This window comes from Melanostigma gelatinosum (assembly GCF_949748355.1).
Source record: "Melanostigma gelatinosum genome assembly, chromosome: 16".
Taxonomy (NCBI): domain Eukaryota; kingdom Metazoa; phylum Chordata; class Actinopteri; order Perciformes; family Zoarcidae; genus Melanostigma; species Melanostigma gelatinosum.
In genome coordinates, this window is record NC_136649.1 from 18,208,390 (window position 1) to 18,227,185 (window position 18,796).

Below are 18,796 nucleotides of genomic sequence, written 5' to 3' on the forward strand. Positions count from 1 at the left end.
GGCGAGTCCCGCCATGCTTATGCAGATCAATCAATAGTGCAAGACGGCTCGCGATAGAAATGATCTGGCTTACTCAGAGAGAGTGCAGTAAAGCGTTGTGCTGATTAAAAAGGCATGAGCAGTGAAATGTAATCAATAACCTTCTGCCTTGCACTGAATGTGCATGACTTTCTTAAACCCTTCACATGAGCCAGACACCATGTAGCAGCATGCAAATTAATAGGACGTGTCCTCTAATGGAAGTATAAAGATGTGCTGTATGCTGCCCTGTGTTGTTAGAGTCAACATCCTGACCAGTACCTTTGTTGGTGATGGGCATTTTGAGCGGTATGCTGATAATTCCCACGAGGTCTTCAGTAGGCACCAGAGAGCGCAGGATGGCACGGATACGCAGAGCTTCACCTTTCCCCTTGTTGATGAGCTGAAGAAGGGAAAAGGAAGTGAAAAAAAATGGAAAATCTGTCCTGAAGGAAAACAACAAATAAATTCACAATTTATATCAAACATACATGCATCTCTGGAGCGCAACGTCCCAACAGGTCAATGAGTGCAGAGTAGAAGGACATTATGGCATTGCCCATGTGTACCACCTCCTCCTCATCATCACCATCAGCAGACCTAACAGTGGAAAAAGGGAAGTTGAGGAAGAACAGACACAGAGGAAGAACATTTATTCGCAAAGATACAAGCAAAGGGGGGATAAGCAGCTCATCCTAAGGGGCCCCAGTATCGGTATTTGATTTTGTTTTGCTTACACGTCAGAGCTGACTCCATGCACAGAGCCCGGCAGGTCCAGGGCTGGCGTCTCGGAGATCTTGATGGCTTCCTTCATGGCAGCCAGCAGGCCGTTCCCTCCCTCCCCCCTCAGGGCAGGTCCAAAACACTCTGGACGACGAATGAGCAGCTTGACCACAACACTGGAGTTCTCCTCTACGCTCTCACCTGGAACAGGAACATCAAAGAAGATACATTATTAATGTCAGCAAGAAAATACAGCACATAAACACACGGTAGCTTTAACATGTACACCCCTATCCCCAACATACTCAGACAAAACACCAAGAAGACTTCGCCTTAAGCAGCGGAATGAAGATCTGTCAAGTTGGGCCTTTGCTAGCTTTTACTACATGTCTCGATAGAGATACAGTAAGAGAAAGAGAGCGAGAGAGAAACAGCAGAGAGCGGATGGTAACTGCAGGCTTACCGTTGACAAAGACAGCAAACCGTAGGAAGGAAAGGTAACGCTCCCCCTCAATGGGGTTCCAGCCGATGTCTGGATAACCTTTAGCCAGGAGAATTGGACAACTCTGGAGACCACAGCCTGCTAAGTAGGTGACCACCTACGGGCATACCACATAACATCACGTATAGATACAACACTCATTCAGCTCGGGTGATTTTAAAATTGTGTCTCTCCTTTTACAGACTACGGCACCAGAAAGATTGCGTCTTACCTTGTCCAGATCCGGCTCCTCCAGTGCCAGAGCCAGGCCGTTGTTGTCCATCACCGAGGAAGCGGCCACATCTAGAGGAGTGGAGCCCCTCATTGCTGGTGAAGCTACAATATAAAGCACACTGGTAGAATCAACTATTTATTCTATTGTATTGCATATAAGCCTGTGACTGTGTTCTCATTTCAACAAACAGCAGGGGGTGATGTTTTTCACTCCTTCCAACAGCTGGTTAACATTAGTGTGGAAGGAAAGTTTCCTCACCAATTTGCTATGGACACATATACTCATATTGGTTTCCACAGAGTTCATGGGAACCAGTCTGTGTAGCACTGTGTATACAAACGCCTCGTCTATAATGCTGCGCTTGCAGCGTCTATGTTTTAATTGGGAATTTTTACAATTTTATTCTTCGATTTCATTTTTGTTTTGCTGTCACATGACTTGTTGCAACTTGTTTAATGAGCACGCCTGGCTGCATGTGCAGCCAGGGGAGACACTCTCTCACCCCAGCAGGGAGCTCTCTGAGACTGTGGCACCGACATCTTCCAACAGAATGGGAGACGAGTCGCTCTCTTCGCTGATTCAACTACACACACACACACACACAGGTCTTCTAAGGTGCGAGGCTAATATATGTGAGCTCACAGGTGCAGAACAAGTCCTATTATGGCAGAAGGCTGATCACCCATATTGATGAGAATGCTTGCGTCTTTCATCCATCCTAGGAGTGGTTTTACAGGTGTGTTTGGTCTGTTCTTTAAGAGTGTCCTCTAGCACGTCCTACAGTCTGTGCATGTTGGATGATTCCCGATCAAGTCATGTGGTCTTCATCCAGTAAAATAATGTCAGCATCATTTGGCTAATCCTTAAGTAGCATGATGATGGAAGATGTACCCACCTAGGCCCACGCTGCTATTCTCCAGCAGGTAGCTGAGGTGGTCGAACATGGCTTTCTGGTTCTGACGGCTGATACGGCAGAAGTAGCACAGGAAAAGACAGCAGCTGGCCACCATCTTGGGGAAGGCAATTTCCTGTGGAACGGCACGTACAGACTCAGTAGGTCAAACATCTTCCCTGGTTGGATTTCAAAACGAGAACTGAAATTCCAAATGAAAAAGCTCAAGGACACAATATTTCTGCGGCAACAGTCTCATGTGTTTACAGTCTGAGCACAAATATAGTAACTCGTCGAGACATTGCTAAATTGTCACTGTAATTTGACACCAAGTGGTTTTGGAGAGGTCGTTGCTTTATTCTAGGCTGCGGAGTTTATTGTATTGACTTTCTCCCGGCTTGTTACTATGAAGTCTCCCGCATGGTTTGGATCCTAATTAACGTCTAAAAAGCCTGACACCTTCACACACTGCCAACCTCACTCCGCCCTTTCTGCCCTCCATCCCAGAATCTGATGCCGTCAGCAGAAAGCCCACCTACTGGGACCACGTCTTCATTAATACGCGCTTACAAATGAAAACTACACTCAGACACAAACTTTCTCAGTGAGCAACACATTTTTTGCGAGGTGGAGCACTAAACTCTGTGGGTGCCTCTTTAACGGCCTGTGGAAGCAGAGAGAAATATAGATATATAGATATAGAAGTTGAACCTGGGACTTGTGTCCTCCGAGCACATTGACCATGACCTCCATGACCGTCTCATGCATGCCCAGTATTCTCATCAGGTTGGGGTGCTGGTAGAAGACTTTGTTGTTCATGATATCACTGTCATGATAGGGGGGAAAAAAAGACATAATTCATACTTAAGATTCACTAAAAACAGATAACTCAAATGTAGAGTTGAGGCAACCACAACCTACCCAAGTCCATCAATCATGAGCTTCTCCTCCTCTTTCCCCATACGAACCGACAGCAAAGACCTGATCTGACCGAGGGCAGCCAGCAGGTTGATGGTGTCCTGGACCGAGGCAGCGCTGATGGTGTAAGTCTTCCTCATGGCCCGGAGAAGCTCCCCAATGCTGTCATACTGCCTCCTCAGTAGGCTGAACATCTTGCGGACCAGCTCCGAGTCCAGGATGTGACACTCCTGGGCCCAGCTGACCATTGTCTGAGAAATCAGCTCCTTCAGATTAGCTGTAAAGAAAGTTGGGTAAAGATGGCTGATCCTTTCCTTTTAAAAAAAAAAAAAACGTTTGAATGTATTTGCTCAGAACAAACAACATATTTCACAAAGTCTTCCAAGAGAAACTTTTAAAAGTAAAGCATGGTCAAAAACAATGAGACGGCCTTGTTATTGGTCCCAACACACTGAATCTTGCACTTGAAATGCAACTAGTGGCATGCAAAATCATTTGAATGGCACTTTAACATTATATTATGTTAACCCAAAGGTGAGATGACTCCTCATCAAGGGACCAGTCACTTCATGAGTCATAGTCCTCTTAGAGAATGAAAATGCATCGTTTAACACAGTTAAAGCAGCAACATTTGTCTTGGTGGCAGCGTAATTAGCTGTAAACAGACTCGTGACATTTTAAGGCTTCATAAAGTTGTTGCGGGGAATGTGTTAGCAAGAGGTTTAAATATATTTCAACATTCAGCAGACATGGAGCAACACAAGTATTAATTCATTTCAGAGTCGTCGTTCAGGTCACTCAGCAAAAGTCCAATATTGACTCTCCGTTTAGCTCCTGTTTGGGTTGTGAGAGCAGTGACAGTGAATAAAATCCAAACAATGAGCTGAAAGATGCTAATATGCTGAGTAGAGCTGAGGGGAACTGAAGGTGTATCGATGCAAATGAGCCCTTTGACATTACACACAGTCATTTCAATCACATGAGAATATTGACTGCAGCAGCTTTAATGTTGGGTGTGGGTAACTGTAGAATTATTCATTATGAACCTTTAAAACAGCAGAGAAACACTTGTTTTGACAGTGAAGTGCCTCCAGCATCGTGCTCTAATCCTTACCGTATGTCATTGGACTGAAGAGGAAAACATACTGTAACCTTCCTTCAATTAATTGAGGTCACACCGAGACACTTCTCCCTTAAACACACAGACACACTCAACACAGAGCTTTATTAGAATGATGTTCAACGGTCCTCCACCTGACTGGATGCTCCCTTATGTATAAGCCATGCTTGAGCAGTAAATTCATCGGATGCAAATTGAGCACAGAGAAGAAGAAAAAACGGCACCGAAGCTAATTTAACGGCACCCATGAATCTGCCACTTCTACAAGCCCCAGCCTCTAAAGAAGAGGCAATCAGCTGTGTTTCAACAATGTCAGCTAGTTATTTTCTTCAAATCTATCAGAAAGAGAAACACAGCTTGCAAGTTCATTCATGAAAAGGCACATTTCCAGTGGAGAGGAAGCCCTGTTGTCTCTCGAACAAGGGAAGTATTAATAGTGCTGCACAGTACAGTATTCTGCTTCTATGGTTAAACTGAGACATTTGTTTGGACATCTCGTATGTGGGTTGCTTTATTAAAACTTGATCAATAGTGAGTGAGGGTGTTCTCAGGGTATGAATACACAAAGGACAGAAAGACATCAATTAAACAACTCGGAACCATAAAAGATGGAGCCATTAAAAACACAATTGATTGGTTAAAAGTATTGCAATTAGGTGATTGTGTTTTTAAGAGCCCCGTGTCTGTTTGGTTTTCCAAAGACTATTTCACACACAAGGCCGTCAATCACTGCAAGTGTGTGTATGTGTGTTTTGAGTGATGTGTGGGGGAGCCAGCAGAATGTCACTGTCAGCGGTAACCGATCGCTGCCGCAGACATTTGCGTGGGTGTCAGAGAGAAAGGGGCAGAAGCACCAGCCTGCTCCAAAATGAGAAGCGGCATTTCTTCCTCTCAGCCAAGATGCTTCCCAACACCCGACGCTCATTCTGTCACACTATCCAACACGCCCTCTCCTTCCGTCTCTGATGCTTTTGCTCTGGACTACACCCCTCCAGCATCTCCCCTTCACTCCACCCCAACAAACACATCGGACCGGTCTACTCTTACACTGATGGAACTGGAAGTCAAGAGGTTTTTATGGTGTGAGAGATCACACACACAATCCCCTTATGCTCACACACACACACAGACACACACACTTCTTCAAGGCAAGTCATCACGTCGGAGCATTAAATGCTTCTGGTGGATAAACCATTCAGGCTCTCACTTTGCAAGGAGGACAAGTTATAGCTGGCGTAACAGTACAGAATGTATCATGTCAGCTCAACTCTGGTCCATCCTCCTGCCTCCTGGCAAACATTCTTCTTACCTCTTCTTATAAAAGATGTTATTCTCAAAAGATATCCCCTGTCCCAGTCACTTCTCACATACTATATGTGATAGCCTAGGTAGGCTTTCAGCCTGGTAATGCCACCAGTACACCACCCTATATGTCTGGTAGGAACACTAAAAAAAATAAAATAAAATGAGTTAAAAAAAGTAAGAGGGCTGAGGTCAGTTCATGCAAAAGGGAAAAAGGCAAAAAATATTAGCAAACCTTTGCAGTTGGCTCCAACAGTTCTATAGCTCATCCACCTATTATTTCAGCTAGGTTAAGCATGAGTCAATGTACAAAATCAAGGCACAGACAGCAGCACAGTAGCATATAGGCAAAGCAGCAGTGGTTGAGAAAATGAGAAAACCAGTTAGTGCATATAATAGCCTCTATATTGTAATAGCCAATCGTAATACCGTATTTATATGGAATTAATACCTATAATGATGTGTAAATGAAATGAAAAGAGTTATACAGTTACCTGAGAACATTTCCAATGGCACAAATGGTACCCAAATGGCCAATTTCATACTTCTATGAAAACCTCTCCAACAATGCTCTCCTTGACTTTATTAGCATCAGTCTGTGCACAGGTAATGTTCGCATGTTGTGAGATGATTTGCTAAAGGTTTTGTGCTGCAACTGCGTCATACCAACAGGGATATTCTCTCTAAATGTGCACAGTTTTGTTCGACATCAATTGAATCTTTCCTTTATGCTGTGTTCCATCTTCATTTACATGTAGCCAGTAACACACATGCTGATGCTTACCCCTCCGCAGAAATCTCACGAGTGTCACCTCTATTATGATACCGAGATTATTCAAATAGAACTTGTTGTTGCATATATACACATTTTGGGCGTGTCATTTTTCACTAAGATGGTGAACATGGTAAACATTGCCTGATAAGAAACAGCATGTTCGCATTGTCAATCTGAGCTTGTTCACAGAACAGCTGGTTTGGCTGAAGACTCCTAGGCCTGGTACCGGTGTACCTTATGTTAAAGCACTTTTTTTGAGCATTTAAAGAATTCAAACAGCGCTTATCAAGGCTGCCACTAACTACTTCTAGCTCACTCAGTTAGGAATCTCCCTGAGCAGCAAGTCTCGTTGTACATCTTGTTTTTGGAAAGATCTTGGAAATAAATGAATTACATCAAGCGTTAACACTTACTATTAACATGCTGAATGTATACTATAATGATTCAAAGACAAAACACTTTTATTTGCCAGCATAGATAGTAAATTATTCTACTGCATTCCCTTGCTTTGACGCCTACAGCTGTTCCAGAAGTAGATGTGATGCTCCTGAACAGCAGCTGCTCCCAAAAACCAGCCTTCTAATCAATCATCCCGCACACAACAGCCTGCAGAGACCACCACCATCCAAAGCACTCTTTCAAGGAAGACACGCGCCTCTATTTCCATCCAGCCTTGCCGTTGAGATCTGTGGGGTGGTCTTATGTGCTCCATGTCAGGGTCACACCAAATCCCAATGGAGAGATAGCCTTTCAGCATCACATTTTTCATCCCAAATTCATCCATTTGCCTCTCGGCCACTTCCTGTTACTGGCCTCACTCTGATGAATAGACAGGGATGGAATGGTGACAGACAGATTCTCAGAGGGGTTTTCAGAAGTAATAGAATACCCTGTTTCATTTACTTTGTATAAAAGGATGCCATAAAAGGAGATACAGCGTATATGCTGATGAACACAACTCACAAACAGTGACAAGCAGTTAAAATAACCCACTGCTGTTTTATTGAAGACCAACAAAACAAAGCAATATGTATTTTTTACCAGTTACGTAATATTTGCAATCAGCTACATGATTGGTGGCCAAGTGGTACTTGAGATAGAAAATTAGACACAACTTATACTGCTGTGGCCCCCTGGTTATGAAGTGCTGTGATTGAAATCTTTTTGGTTCCGGTGTGTGTGCTCACGATTGTGTGTTTGTACTCGTGTGTCGATGGGTTTTATCAGGTGAAGGATTTGGTTTTATCACCAACAGTTTTTCCTCTCATCGCTCCTCTCTCATCTTGACAGAAGAAGCTTTTGGAGCCTCTCCTCGCCCCGGCTCTATCTTACCATAATCAAATTGAAAAGAAATTGAAATGGAAATGACTGCCACCCGGTGACTCAGTCCACATGACAGCGGCAGACAAATAGAGGCAAAACTGAGGGTGCTAGAGCTGCGATACAGGGGCTCCTGCTTTTAATTCTCACCACTCTCCAAGCAGAGAACACAGACAGAGAGCTCGCACTAAAAGGAGGGAGAGAGACCATTAACAAGCAGAATGTAGCAGAGAGCAAAGGGGTGACGTGTGTGCGAGCTTGTGCGTTTATGAGAAAGTAACAAATGTTGCAAAAGCACTATAGAAACAAGGATGCTTTTTTTTTTTACATTTGGACTTAGATTGATGAATTTAGATTCTAGAAATTAAATGTGAGCCAATGTGTGCATGAAAAAGCTTTAGTCTTCATCCTCCAACCAATCAGACATGTGTTTATAACCCAGAGCCACAGGTACACAGGTACAGCAGGTACTCGGCAGCATCGCTAGTATTATGAAGTAATAAAAACATTGATTTCCTCACATGGTGCGGCTTGCTCCTTCTCTGTGGGCTCCTCGGCTTTGTGAGACTGGCCTTTGATCTTGTTCACCAACATCAGCAGGCGACCTTTGATAGACGTAGTTTGCTCGTATTCCTCTTCCTCCATAGGGATCCCTGCACAACACAAACAGACATGCTAGATACAGCACAAGGAGCGCAAAGCCTATTACAGCAATATCTCTACTCTTCCTGTGGGGTGAGCAGACATGCCGTGTGTGTGATGCGTAGTATTGGGGGCCCAGTACTATTTCTTGGCAATTTCAACTTGGTTTTCATTGCCGTCTATGCGAAGCGTGCCATGGCAGGTCGTGCCATTAGATCGTTTGTACCACAGAGGGTTGGGCTTTTCAATGATTTATCACAACATCAAGATGTCAGAGCAATGTGAGAGGCACTGGACCATAACTCCTGTGCCGGGAGACAGAGAGAGATGCTGATTGGGGGGTAAAAAACGTTTCTGAGAGCAAGTACTGGAACAATTCAGCTGATGTTGACACAATAGCAGCTAAAGCAACAGATGGAAAAGGCACAACTCTATGCGTTTCCTCTATGTTCCATTTGATTTTTTTCCGATGTTTACATTTTCCATCCACGCTGTCAGTTCATGCTGCATTTGTAAAATACATGTGTTAAATTATGCAATCAATCCAAGCAACATAAGAAAGAGATAACCAATAAAGCTGCTTATAAAAGTGTTTGCAAGATCTGTATCTCACCACAGTGGAGCTGCAGCTGGTTGTGAAAATCATACAGTTCCTCCTGGATGTCTGTTGGACACGGACAGTCCTCGCCCACGCTGAAAGTCAGCAGCATGTTGATCTGAAGTATGGAAACATAAAGGCAGACACTTACTACGTCTGCTACTTCAGTTTCAATGGCAATCTGAACACGATGTGATCTCATTGTAGGATTCACAGAAGAAAAAAAAAAAAAAAAAAAAACGTGAAGTGGCTAATTCTCCCTCGGCTCTCACAGACCGAAGGGCACCATGACAAGTCATTAAACGTAGCTGTGAAGCGCTGAACTCCATCTCCAGCTGTGACCCTGAAGGGCTGCTGTATGTGTGTGTGTGTGTGTGTGTGTGTGTGCTCACGCTCACTGGTGCAATGACACCACAGAGAAGAAGGATGAGTTCGCCTTGAGGCGTCGTTCATAGCACACAAAGCGAGTGCTTGCAACATTTGGAGCGAGGACTAGCTCCCATTCTCCTGGAACCAAAATGAGGGAATTCCGGCGAAAAACTAAAAAGGGAATCTGAGGGTGGGGACAGAAATTAGCCATGCATGTGGAAAATTACACAAGTTATGCAACAGCTCCCTCTGAATTATCCCATTTCATGCACCATTTGAAGCAGTGAGCCTGCAGGCTTTCTTTGTGGTCAGTTATTATAGATTCATGCGTGCTTAACTGTAAGATTCATCAGTTCTAACTTACGCAGTTTCTTGCATTTGCCCTCTGTGGGTGATTTGCACCTTTAAGCATCAAAAAGATCACGCAGCAGACGCATGAGAGTTGTCTAAATCACATGAACAGAGGTGCAAATTGATGTGAAACTGCGCGCGTAAAGACGTCACATCATAACTGTGAGTAGGTGAAAAGAGCTGTTACCGAACATTACCCACAGTGTGGAGTGGCAGTCTTACTTAAACAACATGTAAATGTTTCCAGTGGAAAATGTACATCTTGTTACACATAAGAGAGTGAATGATGTGGTTTCCAAGAGGATATGTAGTGTTGATGCCGTTCTATTTTTGACATTCGTTAGCATAGATCACTGGATAACAAAAATGGTTAACCAGGGATGATGATTGGAGCTCCTGTCAGGAGTGTGCAGGCTGTGTTTGATTGACATCTTCCTCACTCTACAGTTAGCTGCCAGGGTGACAAATTACACTTCTATCATCTCATTAGTGCATGGAGCCTAACAAGCCAGGACACGCAGAAACACCTGTAATCCTTTAAGTATGCAGATAAGATAAATGTATTATTTCATTCTGCTCAGAAAGTTAAATGATCTTACATTTTTGGCATTCAAGGGCAACATCAATCATTGCGTATTAGTGCTTTGCTACACAAATATGGAGGTTATTTTTGCATATTTCTTTCTATTTTGATGTGTCTGAATATAACATAATATAATCTCTCAATCATAATCATCATATCATGTAGTATATAACTGTAAATGTAAATGTTCCTTAGTCTTTGATGTGGTAAATGTACAGTGAAACAAATGGCATATTCATAAGGCAACCACTGGTTTAGATACTAGAAACTGATGAACACATTTTGGTAGAGAACCAACAATGCAGTGACCTGAAGCTGCTTCTTGAGCTGTTTGGAACATTATTAGTTTGCTTCGCAGATGTAACTAATCTGCGGCGACTATGACCTCATCCCACCTGCTCTTGAGGGGGCGATCGAAACTCTTTGGTCTTCTTTGCGGTAACAGCAGCAGACATATTGAGGGCCAGCATCAGCTCGTTGTAGCGGAACTTCTGGTTGTACTGCAGCTTGGAGACAAAGCTGTCAGAGAAAGACACGATGGCCTCGATGCGGTGCTTCAGCTCGCAGTCGCAAAAATAGTGAAGCAGCTCACACATCTGGGGAACAGACATGGGGAGGAGACAGACAAAGAACAATGCCGCATCACTGTTTCGCACCTCGATGCAGCTGTTACGAGCAAGTCTGTTAGGAATACATACAAGCAGCCTCATGGCTTCACGTCATCCAACTTATGACTGATTTCTAAATGGGTCTCTCACAGTGGTGCATTTATGGAGCACAGCTGTGGAGATGAAGATGTTCATTGATTTTACATCTTTTGGCGATTTACCTTCAGTGGTTTATTTTAAGGTTTAACAAATATATGATGATGTCAGCTCTGTTCATGTGTGTTTGTTATCACCTGGCGTTTGACAGGCTCTGGCAGCCTCTTCTCCAGCAGTCCTTTCATTGGCTGTTTAGCCTCTTTGGCTGCCTCCTCTTCTCCAGCTTCCACTGCCTTCTCCTCCGTCCCTGTAAGTCCTTCTTTGTCTGTGGCCCCTGAGGGCCCCTCCTCACGTGTCTCTCTGAAAACATTTGGGTCAATGAGCAGTAAGATCTTATGAACGTCCTCGCTACCTAGTACACCCATAGTCAACAAGGTGCTGATGAGTTTCAAGATTGGCACAAACTGGTACTCCACTCCTCCTCCGACGGGATCTCTGATGTGGTGGCCGCCACCCTGCACGGCCTCTGTCAACATTGAAATCGATTTCTCCTTCAATGCATCCAGTGGGATTTGGGGACTATAGAGATGTTGTTCCCGTTTGGTGCTGATGAAACAGGGCGGGGCAAAGTTGAGGCGGGGTTTGAGCGAGGTACTAAGCCCCACCCCTGGCGGGAGGTGCTTTTTGGAAGCATCGGAAAAGAGGCGAATGGAGCGCGTCTCGGCCGTGACGGGGATGATGAACTCATCTTTCATGGTGAGTCGAGCCTCTTTAGCCGTCTCCAGATGGGTGCTGATCAAGACATTGTAGAAGCCCTCACGTAGCATGCCTGACAGGGACTGATTGTCGATGGTGTACAAGAGCTGTGATTGGTCCAGGTGGCTGCAGAGGGCGTGGGCCACACGGGTGTTGCCCAGAGCGCAGAGGGCACAGTAGAGCTTCAGGGTGTGGTAGTGGAACCTCCTCATGTCCTCCTGCTCAGACAGCTCCATGATGTCGACACACCTTTGAAAAGAAGTGAGAGAGGATCATCAAAGTACATGCTGATGTTCTGATTTAGTCTACTTGGAGGACAGACGGGTGTTATTCACCACATAGGATAATAAAATAAGGATCGTTAAAGGCTCCCTGGAGTTTTTGACCTCTAGTAAAACTACAGAGCTGGTTTCTTTTTTATAATACTTGAGAAATTATGCGTTTGCAAGTGTTTTATGAGGGGAAAAAAGGAATTAGGCAAAAGTTGTAGGTACAATGTCCTTTGAGATCAACTAAAACGCACTGAATAGATTAAGCACTTAAGCACACTCAGCCATGCACTGCACCTGTTCTCCTCAGGTATATGAACGGCCAACATCTGCAGGGGCTCCACACACTGGACCACCCAGCCGTGCCTCTCATTGACCCTGGCTGTTTCCACCTTGAGGAAGATGTTGGGCATGCGGCTCCACAGCACGGCGCTGATGGTCTGGACATCTAGCCGGGGTGGACACTGGGGCACTGGGTTCTTATGTTCACTCTTAAAGATGGCGGATGACAGAGGCATGGCATTCTGGGGAGGACAAACAAACGTGGAAGGAATATTCCTATTATTCAATGCCAAACAAGCAGTTAAACACCCATCTTTGGTGTAGATATAAGCATGATAAAACATTAGCCCAGTGGACCTAGCTGAAGGGTGTGAAGCATAATCCTGTATGGGGGCTGCATCTCTAAACTCAGTGTGAGGTAGAATAAGGTACTGTCGGAAAGGTTAAAACGAAAAGGAGCATACTGTGAGCTGTATGAATTTCATCGACCAATACGGTGTGCATTTTTTGGATTCTGTCCTCTTTCTCCTATTTGTACAACGTTATGACATCATACAGGCAACAAAGTTGTTGCAATGGAACAATTAGGGGACTCTACCTTTATTTTAGTCAGCTCAAACTGGAAGAGGTTAGGGCTGGTGGGTCGCACGAACACAGCAGGGAAAAGCTTGGTGTTGGGTTCCACCTGGAGCGGAAACAAAGAGCAGTACGTTTATGTTGGGGTCTGACCAAATCACAGTAAGGTTCATTGCATCTGGGCTTATCTTAGCATAGTTTATTCATTTATGTGTTAGTACTCCCGCATCCTGTTGTGTTAAATCACTGTCTTGTTACACCGCGCCATCGCGCAAACAACGCGGCCCACGGACCCCCGCTATATTGTGTATTGCCTGCTGTAACTGCCTGCATTTAGATCCGTCACTGCTAGTGAATGGGAGTTTGTGTATTATCACTGAAAGACTGAACCTATGGTGGCCAGACCTTCGTCTCGCCGACCGAGTTTCGGGGTGATAGGAAACAATGCTCTCATGTCACCGCAGTGATACGTGTCTGTTTTATTTGGGATTCATTTTCATTTGTTTCATCACACTCCGTGTGATATTCTCTCCTCATTAAATCAGCTCTGTGAGTGAAGTGTGGAACCTCGGCTATCGTACATAACTGCCGGCAGTTCTACCGACAGCGGCACTTTGTCTCTCTCTCTCTCTCTCTCTCTCTCTCTCTCTCTCTCTCTCTCTCTCTCTCTCTCTCTCTCTCTCTCTCTCTCTCTCTCTCTCTTCTCTCTCTCTCTCTCTCTCTCTCTCTCTCTCTCTCTCTCTCTCTCTCTCTCTCTCTCTCTCTCTCTCTCTCTCTCACCTGCACACACATAGTCAGCAGCCCTTGGGTAACCCCGTGCCCTCGAGTGCCTCACACACACATATAGCTTTGAGCTAATCTAGCTACGTGCTGAACAGCCACCACATGTAGACGCCGGGTCCCCTGTTGGCTAACCGCCATTTTGGGTCGCACGCATGAGAGACGTCACCACGTCACACGTCGCTGAGCTGTTCCCTCGGCCCCCCCCCCTTTTTGCTCACACACACACACATCCTCATCCATTTTATTCATTTGACTTTAGGTATTAGGCATATAAGATTGTGTGGTAACGTTTGCTGGTTGCAATATTAATTGCAACCAGCAAAAGTAGTTTCAGTGAGCGAGCACAGAAGAAGATTATACCCTTCTTTAGGATTTAGTTCTCAGAGTGCGTCTGAATGCCAAAATTCTGAGTCTGAAATTGAACAATACAGACTTCAAGAAGGAAAACATGAAAATACAGAAGATGAGTTAATCTCAAGGTGAACAGGATAAACTGATAGAAAGAAGAGTGGAAGGAGAGTTAGACATGTGGTGATGGTGAGTTACAGGTGGATGGAAACATTAATTCATACTCGGCAGAAGGTACAAATGAATGAGTGAACAAGCAAAAATCGCAAGGACGCTTAAAAGCAACCTTAAAAGACCTTAAAAAGTTCAACATTCAGATTATTCTATCATTATACACTGTATCTACTTCATAAAACACAATATAAAACAACGTTTGAACATCATATGTGTACCTGGTAGGATGTGGCTATCTCCTTGCCATTGACCGTGAACGTCACCAGGCCGGTGGACAGGTCTATGAGACAGCCAATCTCCAGGTCCACGTTGCTGCGACTGGATGCGTGAGCCGCGTTGGTCACATCACCGCCCCACACGATGTAGCAGTTACTCCTCCTCACACTAGTAGTGTGCAAATATCAGTCACCTTGTGTATGATGACATGCAGTACATTTTGATTGAAAATAGGTAAAACAAGGTCTCACCTCTCATGGACTCGTCCTCGCTCGTCACCCAGGGTTACAGTGACCGATCGGTTTTTGCCGAGGTTGAAATTGTTGCTATAGTAATGGTAGTCGGGGGTAACCCAGCCAACCCACACACCGGCAGGGTCCTGGCCAGCGAAGACCCTTACCGAGTAATAGTACTGCAATGACACACGCAAGAGTTAGCCAACGCCGTAGGTGGTGCAACCAAATGGTACGAAAAAAAAAGGTTATTTAATACCGTGGTGATGCTGCTGTAGTCCACTCTTCTACTTTCATCACTGTGCCTCACAGATCGCAATGGGTACCTATCGGAAAACCGCATTCAACAAGTGATTATCAAGATATTTTAGTCTTCAGCTCTGACTGGCTGAGTAATGTTCAAAGACATTTCAAGATATCTGATAAATCCAAAACATCTCGAACTGCGTCACAATTGCACACTAACTGACACTGAATTTGAGTGGTCCGAGTGATGTCATGCATGTCAACAATCTGGTGGACGTGGATCAGCCATTAAATATGGTAGCTATGATGCTTTGGAAGGAGCCGCATGGAGACAATTCATGATTTTCTTTTGAGTACCTGTGTTTGACTTTGAGGGTGTCATCTTCGTGGACTCCGTTCATGTCAATAACAGGACTGGATTTGAAGATGGAGTGGAACTCTACAGGCATGCTGAGACGACAAAACACCATATCCGCGTTGCTGTTCTGGGTGCCAAACGTCTTGTGGGTGACTTTAAGGCACGGGGGGCTGTCAACGGTGCCGTCGATCCTGGTCACCTGCGAACAGGAAGAAAGCCTTTGCAATTGTACAATGAACAACTTTTGTGATTTTTACAACCAAATATCACACTGCTTTTGTTCTTACTGCGATGTGGTTATGGTCCTTTGGCACATTGACAAAAGTAGGCAGACGCTTGCTGAACCACATGGTGACCTCTCGGTTCATGTTGACAGCAAAAGGTTCGAATCCCTCCTGAAGGCCGCACATGGTGTAGTACTTGAAGGTGCTGGCGTCTTTCCCCAGATTCATGCGGCCCACCTGAGACAGACCGAGGCTACACACTGGAATAAAGCCTGAAGCATGGCCAGAGGAAATAAAGGAGGGAGAGAATAAATAACCTCTAAGAACACACACAGCAGGAGGGGAGGGGAAATCAATCCAGCTTTAAAAAATTTACAAGTGTCACCTTAAATAAGGGTGACTTTGTTACCGGGAGCCACTTCATTTTCACTTATATCCCCAGCATGGTCATTCTAGTTTACTGCTCCGTGGCTCTGCATGTGAAGCTTTTATTGAAAGATGAGTGAACAGCTCTTTCTACGATCCCCTCACCAGCCTGACACTCCCGGACCTTTAGCATGTATAACCCGGCTCGGTTACCGCACACATCATATCCACATGTAAACTGTCTCACCGTCCTCAGTTTCAAAGTCCGTGAAGCAGAGTTCAGAGCCCTTGGTGGTGATAAGGATCTCTCCGTTAAGGGTGAAGATCATGGACTTGTCCTCCATGTTGATCATACAGCCCACCACGACCCCAGCATGCCAGCACCGCCCGAACAAACGGCTGCCCATGTTCAGACAGTGACCCTATATACAGTACATGTACAAGCGTAAAACAAAACACTCAGGAGCGAGTTATGACATATATATATTACAAGAAATGTCCATCTCCAGTCCTTCCTTTTCAATTAAGTCTATTATTTCTCTCAGAAATAAGTTTTTTTTTTTAATGGAGCGACTTACATCTGTTAGATCTATCTGAATGATAACGTATTTAAATCAAAGGAAAGGACAAGTTAGAACAATAGTAAAATAAATACACTTCATCAACAATACCCCCAAGAACCCCATAGAGTTAGAAAACAATTTGACTTTAGGTTTGAATCCCTATGACTTGTTAACATCTTCTTCTGTGGAGCAATCAACATGAATTCCACCACACATTGCAAATGATTATGAAGCGACGGCTTACCCTGTATCCATCAAAGACAAAAGCGAGCTCATCCGTGCCAAGCTCCACATCTGGCTTACACCCTGGTCTCGCCCAGCCCACTCTCATGTCTCCTCCTGTCACAGCCTCAAATTCAAAGTACCACTTCCCGCTCCTCACTGCATACGTCCTCTCCACTCTGAAGAAGCGGATCTTGTCGATGCTGAGCCGCTCAACCACTTGTCCTGCAGGGGGGAAGGGATAGTCACGGTGTCAAGTCGTGGATTGCTGCTTCGAAACCAGCCGAATCCTCGCCAACAAATATGGAAATCAATGAAGGAACTCTTAATTGTTACAGTCCAACACTGGGTGAGGTTAAAGGCAATCATTTCAGACACCTATTCTCTTTCAATGACAACTTAAAGGGAGTTGAATCCTTTATCTAGGCTGGAAAACTAAGTCACACACAATTTTCCCATTTCTTTGTAACGAGCATTTTGTCATGTACTAGATCATTTGAGCGTCCGTGCATTTAGAGTGGCATACACCCATGAGTCAGACTCACCGCCTTCCTGGTCCGAGGGCTCGATGTTGTATCCATAGCCAATCAGAGTGCGGATGGCCTCCCGCAGGCTGTCCCTGTTCGACTTCTTGGTGCGCTCATCCAGCAGAACATAGGGAACCAGGCGAGGGTTACGCTTACTCTTCAGATCCTGCAGAGAGGAGAGGCAGTCAGAGAAGATCTCATGCACCCATTTGCAAGAAGAACATTTCCAACTATCCCTGGTTCTCTCATTGAAAGTACTGTAGGCCAGCTCAAACACACAACTGTTTTGTCTGCGACAAATGTGCCGACAATCCCTGTAATTGAGTAGTTAATTGTCCATTTATTGCCACTGTGCTATTGCTGCTCATCATCCTCTATCTTTCCTGTGTCACTCATTTCCTATAGCCGCTCTCTCGCTGGGCCTCGAGGAGCAACCGGGGAAGTATCACATGAATACTTAAGCAGATTTGTGGAGCTTAATTTGAAATCTTGTGCTGGTTATACAGATCACGCGCTGTTTGTTTGGTCTGGCATCGCAGCTTTCCTAGATATCACTGAAGGGCTTAATTGAAATTTGCATTTTTCCAACGCACTGGTCAGTTACCCAGTCTCATGTCATCAACTACAACCCTTGTTCTACAAACAACACAGAAAATATGACAAAACATCTGCTTCCAAGACAGATGCCGACGTGTGACACAGAGGTGTAACTTTATCTACTTCAAACAGCAGAGAAGGGAAAGATGGAAAAATGGCCAGTTTACACAAACTTCTAAGTTGTACATCTGCTGTTTACTTTGAATCAATGAGGGATTTCAGAACTCTTCACTCTATCCAGTATCTTACTTGCGTTCAGGGATCAGCGAAATAGAGCAAAATGAATGAGCCTTCATTCACTTAATGTGAGAAGAATGGTTACACTTGGTAATATTCTGCAAGATGCATCAAATTATTTCTCAATAGATGTTCAAAATTAAGCGAAAAGCCAACAGAATGCAGATGTTGTTTTGTTTTTACCAAAACCAACCATCCAACAGTATGACCAAAGAAACGAGATGAACCAAAGCTCGCAGTCGTGTACAGCATTCAGGTTCAGCACGCTCAACAGATGAGAATAGATCACGTGCATTCTGTACTGTGTGTTCGTGTTTCCCTTTACTGCAGAACATCTCGCTGTGTATAGAATAATGAAATATTGCTATGAAATGTCAGACTAAACAAACCGTCTGACATGTGCGCCGGTAGAGACTGTATGGGAGGGGAATTAATGAACCATGAAGGAGAAACTGAGCACATGAAGAAAAACAAATGCAGTAACAAAGCTGGACACAGAGCTGCCTCCTTTCTTTACTCAATAAAAAATAAAAGTGTGAATTGAATTGAATCTGATCTTGTGTTGGTCTCAGCATATTGTACATGAATACATCCAACATAGAGTACCTGCTGAATGCCGTAGGTCCATCCCTGTTTGATGCGGTCCTTGGCCCACACATTATGTGCATTCTCTGCCAGTTTGTCCACCAGCAGCTCCTGCCCTGGAGTCAGTTTTATGTCAGACAGGTCCAGAGGAGACGGCTTATAACCATTGGACATCATGTAGCTGAAGGAAAAAAAGATAAAAA

At 44.5% G+C, this 18,796-nt stretch overlaps 1 protein-coding gene across 1 annotated transcript in view; it reads right to left on the reverse strand.

The window, feature by feature from the left end:
- Positions 1-18,796, reverse strand: part of LOC306790058 (ryanodine receptor 3) — a gene marked incomplete at its 5' end in the record, with an annotated part of 92,399 nt that overhangs the window by 30,285 nt on the left and 43,318 nt on the right. Inside the window, 22 exon segments of the mRNA XM_079286157.1 lie at positions 301-421; positions 510-618; positions 756-942; positions 1,205-1,340; positions 1,455-1,558; positions 2,353-2,482; positions 3,061-3,175; positions 3,271-3,544; positions 8,306-8,437; positions 9,040-9,142; positions 10,723-10,923; positions 11,229-12,036; positions 12,354-12,580; positions 12,937-13,023; positions 14,438-14,603; positions 14,687-14,847; positions 15,283-15,471; positions 15,560-15,768; positions 16,110-16,284; positions 16,670-16,872; positions 17,193-17,340; positions 18,615-18,774. Coding sequence (XP_079142283.1) covers positions 301-421; positions 510-618; positions 756-942; positions 1,205-1,340; positions 1,455-1,558; positions 2,353-2,482; positions 3,061-3,175; positions 3,271-3,544; positions 8,306-8,437; positions 9,040-9,142; positions 10,723-10,923; positions 11,229-12,036; positions 12,354-12,580; positions 12,937-13,023; positions 14,438-14,603; positions 14,687-14,847; positions 15,283-15,471; positions 15,560-15,768; positions 16,110-16,284; positions 16,670-16,872; positions 17,193-17,340; positions 18,615-18,774 — 4,145 coding nt within the window.